The sequence below is a fragment of the Triticum urartu genome, unplaced genomic scaffold, assembly GCF_003073215.2.
Source record: "Triticum urartu cultivar G1812 unplaced genomic scaffold, Tu2.1 TuUngrouped_contig_4532, whole genome shotgun sequence".
In the NCBI taxonomy this organism is placed as follows: Eukaryota; Viridiplantae; Streptophyta; class Magnoliopsida; order Poales; family Poaceae; genus Triticum; species Triticum urartu.
In genome coordinates this window covers 1-7,792 of record NW_024115127.1, presented here as the reverse complement: position 1 = coordinate 7,792, position 7,792 = coordinate 1, and the positions used below count along the sequence as shown (strand labels likewise).

Below are 7,792 nucleotides of genomic sequence, written 5' to 3'. Positions count from 1 at the left end.
GTGGTGCTTAGGCGAAGCCCTGCGTCGGTAGCATCATCATCACCGTCATCACGCCGTCGTGCTTACAGAACTCTCCCTCGAAGCTCTACTGGATCGGAGTTCGTGAGAAAGTCACCGAGCTGAACGTGTGCTGAACTCGGAGGTGCCGTACGTTCGGTACTTGGATCGGTCGGATCGTGAAGACGTACGACTACATCAATCGCGTTCTCATAACGCTTCCGCTTATGGTCTACGAGGGTACGTGGATGACACTCTCCCCTCTCGTTGCTATGCATCACCATGATCTTGCGTGTGCGTAGGAAATTTTTTGAAATTACTACATTCCCCAACACTGCCATAAATTAGACATGTCAACTATAGTTAACCAAAACAGAGAAAGTTGTCGTGCTTTTACAACTTACATTTGTCATCCCGAATAATTAAAGTTACCATCCCCGGGGTAACTGAAGCGTCATCCTGCAGGTAACTAACGTAGCTGCGCCAGGATGTGTGGGCATTTTTGCTTCGTGCCACACATACGGGGTGAGGATGAGTAGTATGTGTTGGACGTGTGGCATAAAATAGGTGCGCCCACACGTGTGAGCAGTTCTAATGTTCGTCCACACATGACCTGTGTGGGCTGCCTCCTGTTTACACCACACACGGTGTGTGAGCGGGTGTTACTCCCACCACACGTGTGAACGTTATCAGTGTCCTAAACCAAATTCTAACAGGAGGAACGCGTGCTCACGCGATTTGCAGCCGGAGAGAAATAAGAGAAGCACATGAGTGCGGACAGCTCGGCCTGAACGCAATGGCCGTGAACACCTTGCCATCGTCCAGGGCAGGCACGGGCTGAACACGAGCACGGTGATGGCAATGGTGTTGTCAACTTGTCATACATGAGGTACATAGACTAGGCCGGCCACCCGAGCTCACCAATCAGCCATAGGTTGTGAAGCTCGTGTCGTTGTGCGTGACATTGGACTTCCTCGGCAACAAGTTGTAGTTCACGACCATGTCAGCGCCGTGCGCACGCCCCACGCCCGTGGACAGCCGCAGCGACTTCAGTACACAACCGCGAGCAGATCAGAATTGTTACGCATCCCAGCGAACACATCACCGTTAGAAACTGTTCCCACCGCGGACCAAGAGCAGGCGGAGCCGGTCAGCAGACTCCCATCCTGTCATGGCGCAAGAAAGCACGCTGCTCTCGTCGATGTGGCGGCGAGGGCAAGACAAACTCGCCGGCAGCAGCAACAGGTCCGGCGCCGATGCCGGACCTCCGCGCAGCGGCGGACCATTTTCTGTCTGCTGTTGCCGGGGAAGCCGATTACTTCGACTGGGCCCGTGAGGACAGTGAGAGAAACGGTCGATCCCGATTAGGATTGTGCTTCCAAACAGGTATAGGATTAGTGTAAGGTTTAGATTGACCGAGATCGACAAATACAGGGTATGAACTTCAGGAATTTAGATGTGGGGGTCTATTTCCGTCGCGCTCTACAAGATTAGGGTTTAAAACAGACTTCACCCTAATGCAAAAAGAAGCGAAAGCAAAGGTGGGTACAGGGAACAAAATACCTGACACGGCACAAGGGCTGGGAGAATGGCTCACACATTATATGTGCAAAAATCTATATAAAAATGGCCACATAACGGTTATCAAAACTGTTGAGCTAGTTCATAGTGAATCGTTCCCCACAATGCGTTACAGCAGCTTCATAGAGACTCGAGTAGCCCCTCAACCAGGCACCAATCTTCAGCTATACCGGCTCATGTCGATGGCGGCCTCCGGGCGTTGGTAGGCCACCCGTGCCTTGGAGAAGTTGTAGTAGTAGAACCCGGTGAGCACACCGGTGATCAAGGCAAAGGCCGCGCCGGCCCCAAATGTGCCTCGACGCACCGTCTCACAGTCGGGCGGGTTTTCAAATATCACCGTGCGGTAGCCGGTGTGGTAGGCGGACTGCACCAGCCCAGCCAGCAAGCACGCCTCCGCAATGAGAAATGTCAGCCTGTGTAGTAAAACAAGCGAAAAGTTCAGTGTCCACTCCTTGTCCTGCATGAATTGTATGGTTTTTCCACGGGGGGGTGTTTAAGGATGAGAAAAGTCCACTAAAAAATATTTAATAAAGCACTATGCATTCTACTGATTGGTCAATAATTAGAAATTTTCATTGTTCTAATTAAGCAAACACTGATCTAATCTGAAGATGAACAGAAGTTGCTACAACCTGGTGTAGTTTTGAGCTCATGCAGGTGAAGCTATGACATGTTGTGATTTTATTTTTGTTCATTACAAGGCTTCCTGTTCAAGTAGTTACAAGAAAATGGTTACATTACTCTATCTGAGTCAAGAATAATCCCCAGAGAAAAGGCAGAGGAAATTTTGCTTGTCTTGCAATGAGCAGGAAATCATACAACACAGGTTCATCGATTGTATTATGGGAAAACACTACTGTGACTTTATCTCTGACATTTTTGGGTTGACAACTTGACATTGGCCAAGGGATTTGAATCTACAGCCCGGTGGTGTGCATGGAAACTAAGGAATGATGTTCTATTTCAAGGACTGGTTTCGGTAAATTCCAAGATGCAGTGACGAAGGATCAATTGTGACTCTACGAAGATGCCTTTTCATCTGCAAGAACTCAGATGTGGCCTCTTCTGGACCGATGCTGGGCGCCTGGAGACAGAGTCACAGGAGTTGGTTGAATATAGCCTTGGAGATAATCGAAGAGTGGAGGGCTAAATGCAGCTGCTGAATGTGGCAGATTGGCAGTCATGATTAAATGGCTTATTGTTACCATCATGTAAGATTTCTTGATTCAACAAATTACCTAGTCTCCAGAAACGTTACTCTGTCTACTTTTGGCTGGATTGGCAATCTACCACTCCATGCAGGATACTATTGGTTTCGCTCAGGAAATGCTCTTTTGATCTATAAAAAATAATCCCGTGAGTAGCCCTAAACATAAGACATGAGAACCTGAAGTAGTCTTAACCAACAGATGCTCCCTGAGTAACTGACTGAGTGTGTCCTTAAATCATTTGTTTTTAGGTACGTGTCCTTAAATCATTTGACATTGTCTCAGAGGTTCCTTTTCAGCACCAACACAAACATGTTGATCGGCTCTCTTGCTAATGACTTAAATCTGCATATGGACTCCTGTTGTGTACGACCAATTCAAAATAAGCACCAGGGGTAGGTGTACGAAATGCAAGACCATTTCCAACTACCGGTAAAAACGTATTGCTGAAGGAATGCTGCCTGCTTTTCGGTGTTAGCGAGAGCAGGATAAATAAGTCGAATATATCATTCAGTTAAGGCCATAAATATGTCCAAACTTCGAAATGTTCTTTTAAAGCAGGAAACGGCGTTCATATGGGGGAAACGGCCACATTATTTAATCACTACTAAAATCAAATCTGAACCCTAAAAGATGATCAAAAATTGATTTGATAAAACGTGGGCTTCCTAGTGGTCTCAGTAAAATGCAGGTGTAGCTGAAACGGTCTTCACGGAAACAACCACCTGACTAGCAACTTGGACAAAAATACAGCATAATCTACATGTGTGCTTGTTGAAGAGCACCACGCAGGTACTCCAAACTGCTTCTACAATGCGCCAAAGGAACCGTTCCTCTTTCTTGAGAAGGCCCCAAAGACTGTTCTACGTGCCTGGACTAGTAGATTAGTTAGAACATCCGCATGAATCACATTTTTTTTCTTTTTGCGGGGGGCGCATGAATCACATTAGCCCCATGAGAATTTCGTGTAGCCGTTCCCGAAAAATTAAACGTGTAGCCATGTCTAATCGTAATCAGTGGGGAAGTTTCCGCAAGAACAAGGTGGTGGGTGGGTGGAGTCGTTGATCCCACACGCTTTCCTGCGCACGACTGTCTGACTTTTCGCTTCCGGTGGCCGGCCTCGACAGGGGTAGTAGGTAAAAAAATAAAAGAGGAAGATCCCGACTCGCGGGGCCCGCACGTCAGCCTCACGTGGAGGTCAAGGAGGCGCGGCGAGCTGGGAAGGAAGGAGAGGAGAGAAGGGGGAGAGGGGATCGATTTGGGTACCAACCAGGAGGAGAGGAAGAGCATGAGGGCGCAGCCGCGGCCGGCCATCCCGGTGGCCGCGTCCGGGCGGTACACGCAGTAGGTCCACTCCTTCCTCGCGTCCGTCTCCAGGCTCGCCTGCGGCACGCACGGTACACAGCAGCACTACGGCGTTAGGCACTGGGGCGGAGAGCTTCAAAAGAAGAAAGGAGGAGGGGCAGCAGATCGGGGCGTACCGATGGGCGGCTCTGCTCGGCGCCGATGGCGAGGCCGAAGGCGACGAGGTCGATGAGCAGGATGGCGGCCAGCACCGCGGTGGAGCCGGCCATGGCGGGGTCGGCTGTGGCTCGCTGGCGCCACAGGCTCACCGGTTAATTGGTCCGAAATTTCAGAGCGTGTGTGCCGTCTGTCGCGTCCCGGGCTTTGGCTTCGGGTACAAGGACAGAAAGATCGAGAGGGGATCCGGCGTGAGGGATACCGTGGTCCGTGGCGTGTCTCGCCGGTTGGACTAACCGGCCTAGTAGGCATAAACAAAGGAAGGAGCAACAGTAGATCGTAGATTGGTCGCGTCATCTCTCTTCTGTCTTCCTTTCGTTTGTCGCGGCTAAAAGCCATTATAGACGCCAGCGCAACGTGACAATGTAAGGGCATGTATAATGGTGACATATAGATACAAATGTCTCGTGACAAAATGTAATTTAAGGCATATGTGTTGATTTTTTTCTCTCCAATGCAAACTACTACTAGTGGACCTTATCAAAAAACAGAAAGTGACTCACTACACATGCATCCCTCCTTTCCACTTCAACTTTTCCAACTTTATGCACCGGACCACACTTTTTCTATCTAAGCACCCGCCTCCTGAAAAGGATCCTGCTTCCCCATACGAACCTACTTTTTCTGTTATCCGATCCTACATGGCATGTGAGGCATCACCCTGGGGCTATGCATTGGACATGCCCTAATACTCCCTCCGTTCCCTTATACAAGACCACAGGTATCAAGATAAAAAATTAATGACTCCTGTGCAAGTCAACTTTTCTTTTTGTTAACCGGGATCGTTAATACACCACATGCATGCAACAAATGAATGGGAAGGAAGTGGCTAGGTGTCATTATGACTACATGCATGTAAGTATTAAAAAGTTACTAGTATGAGGAAACATCATTAATTTTTGCCTCGGTTACTGTTGGTGGTCTTGTATTGATGTAAAATGTATTTTTGATAGTGGCCTTGTATAAGGGAATGGGGGAGCAGCAGGGCAACCGTAACGAGTGATGTCAGCCCTTTTCAAATGGAGGTGTCGCTTAATAAGTTCGAAAGGCGCAAATAGCGTGACCCCGACGGCCAGAATCATTGTTTTGATTTTAATTGATGATTAACACCGTTTGATCCTACTTTGAGACTTGGCCCATATCTGACCTTTTCGGTACAGCTAGTATCGATGGCGGTTAGGTTACACAACGTACCGTGGGAAACACCGGCGGTAAGGACATGGTCAATGGTGGTAGACCCCGACCACGTCACTCAGTCTTGCATACGTGTCAAGGTATGCTACCGTCGCTGAGTTTGGCGGAAGGCGCTTGGAGAGATATATGGCTGACGGGCCTGCGGGTGGGCCCCCCACCCATTCGACCAGTTCTCCCTTGTTTATCCCGAACAGAGAGGAAACTCCTCTTTCCTTCCCTCCAATCCCACCTCAGATCTCTTTCGTCCATGCGGGGTTTTTGGTGGACCCTCCCCCCCCCCACTCCCCCTCCCATGTAGAGCAAGGTAATCTCCTTTCGTTCCTACAATTTTTGGGGGGTTGTTTTGTTTGGCGTTATATGCAAGTGTACAAGAATGTGTGCTTGTATACTCGTATAGATGTTTTCACTTAAATTGGCATATGTATGGATGAATGTTGGAGGCTTGGATGAATGAGTGGATATGTACATTGTTAGTGGTTAAGGGTGGGATTTATGGACGAATTGATATATAGATTGCAAACAAAATGTATGGATATTGTTGGATGAATGAATGGATATATAGAATGTCAGAGGTGCACTAAGGGTAGGTTTTATGGATGAATGGATATATATAACTGCAAAAGAATTGTCTCAAGTACTCCCTCCGTTAAGAAATATAAGAGCGTTTAGATCACTAAACTAATGATCTAAATGCTCTTAGAAATATAAGAGCGTTTAGATCACTAAAGTAATGATCTAAATGCTCTTATATTTCTTTACAGAGGGAGTATGCCTTTATGGATGTACTCCCTCTGTCCGCGAATAAGTGTACTTCTACCTTTTGTTCTAAGTAAAATTTTGAAAATTTGACTAACTATATGGAAAAGAGTAGTAAGGCCCCTCCTAATGCTCCACCTTGTACAGTGAAGGAAATATGCCCTAGAGGCAATAATAAAGTTGTTATTTATATTTCCTTATATCATGATAAATTTTTATTATTCATGCTAGAATTGTATTAACCAGAAACTTAGTACATGTGTGAATACATAGACAAACAAAGTGTCACTAGTATGCCTCTACTTGACTAGCTCGTTGATCAAAGATGGTTATGTTTCCTAGCCATAGACATGAGTTGTCATTTGATTAACGGGATCACGTCATTAGGAGAATTATGTGATTGACTTGACCCATTCCGTTAGCTTAGCACTTGATCGTTTAGTATGTTGCTATTGCTTTCTTCATGGCTTATACATGTTCCTATGACTATGAGATTATGCAACTCCCGTTTACCGGAGGAACACTTTGTGTGCTACCAAACGTCACAACGTAACTGGTTGATTATAAAAGTGCTCTACATGTGTCTCCAAAGGTACTTGTTAAGTTGGCGTATTTCGAGATTAGGATTTGTCACTCCGATTGTCGGCGAGGTATCTCTGGGCCCTCTCAGTAATGCACATCACTATAAGCCTTGCAAGCAATGTGACTAATGAGTTAGTTACGGGATGATGCATTACGGAATGAGTAAAGAGACTTGCCAGTAACGAGATTGAACTAGGTATTGAGATATCGACGATCGAATCTCGGGCAAGTAACATACCGATGACAAAGGGAACAACGTATGTTGTTATGCGGTTTGACCGATAAAGATCTCCGTATAATATGTGGGAGCCAATATGAGCATCCAGGTTCCGCTATTGGTTATTGACCGGAGACGTGTCTCGGTCATGTCTACATAGTTCTCGAACCCGTAGGGTCCGCACGCTTAACATTCGATGACGATTTGTATTATGAGTTTATATGTTTTGATATACCGAAGGTAGTTCGGAGTCCCGGATGAGATCGGGGACATGACGAGGAGTCTCGAAATGGTAGAGACGTAAAGATCGATATATTGGACGACTATATTCAGACATCAGAAAGGTTCTGAGTGGTTCGGGTATTTTTCGGAGTACCGGAGAGTTACGGGAATACGGGGGAAGAAGTATATGGGCCTTATTGGGCTTTAGGGGAGATAGAGAGGCAGGCCACGCCCCCCCAATGACTAGTCCGAATTGGACTAGGGGGAGGGGCGGCGCCCCCTCCTTCCTTCTCTTCCCTCTTCCCCTTCCTTGTCTCCTACTCCTACTACTTGGAAGGGGAGGAATCCTACTCCCGGTGGGAGTAGGACTCCTCCAGGGTGCACCATAGGGGCCGACCCTCTCCCCCTTCTCCACTCCTTTATATACGTGGCCAGGGGGCACCCCATAGACACAACAATTGATCTCTTGATCTCTTAGCCGTGTGCGGTGCCCCCATCCACCATATTCCACCTA

At 47.3% G+C, this 7,792-nt stretch overlaps 1 protein-coding gene across 1 annotated transcript; it reads right to left on the bottom strand.

Annotated features, from left to right (window-relative positions):
• Positions 1 to 1,578: 1,578 nt before the first annotated feature.
• LOC125527963 lies at positions 1,579 to 4,585 on the bottom strand. The gene is made up of 3 exons (XM_048692477.1): positions 4,268 to 4,585; positions 4,057 to 4,169; positions 1,579 to 1,991 (listed from the first exon to the last, which is right to left on the bottom strand). The coding sequence occupies exons 1-3, from the start codon at positions 4,358 to 4,360 to the stop codon at positions 1,739 to 1,741; spliced, it is 459 nt and encodes a 152-aa protein (XP_048548434.1). The 5' UTR covers positions 4,361 to 4,585; the 3' UTR covers positions 1,579 to 1,738.
• Between the last annotated feature and the right edge of the window lie 3,207 nt (positions 4,586 to 7,792).

Coding starts and splice junctions, on each gene's coding strand:
- LOC125527963 (XM_048692477.1), bottom strand. CDS start 4,360: ATGGCCGGCTCCACCGCGGTGCTGGCCGCCATCCTGCTCATCGACCTC. Junction 4,170..4,267: donor CCGAGCAGAGCCGCCCATCG/GTACGCCCCGAT, acceptor TGCGTGCCGCAG/GCGAGCCTGGAGACGGACGC. Junction 1,992..4,056: donor ATGCTCTTCCTCTCCTCCTG/GTTGGTACCCAA, acceptor TTTACTACACAG/GCTGACATTTCTCATTGCGG.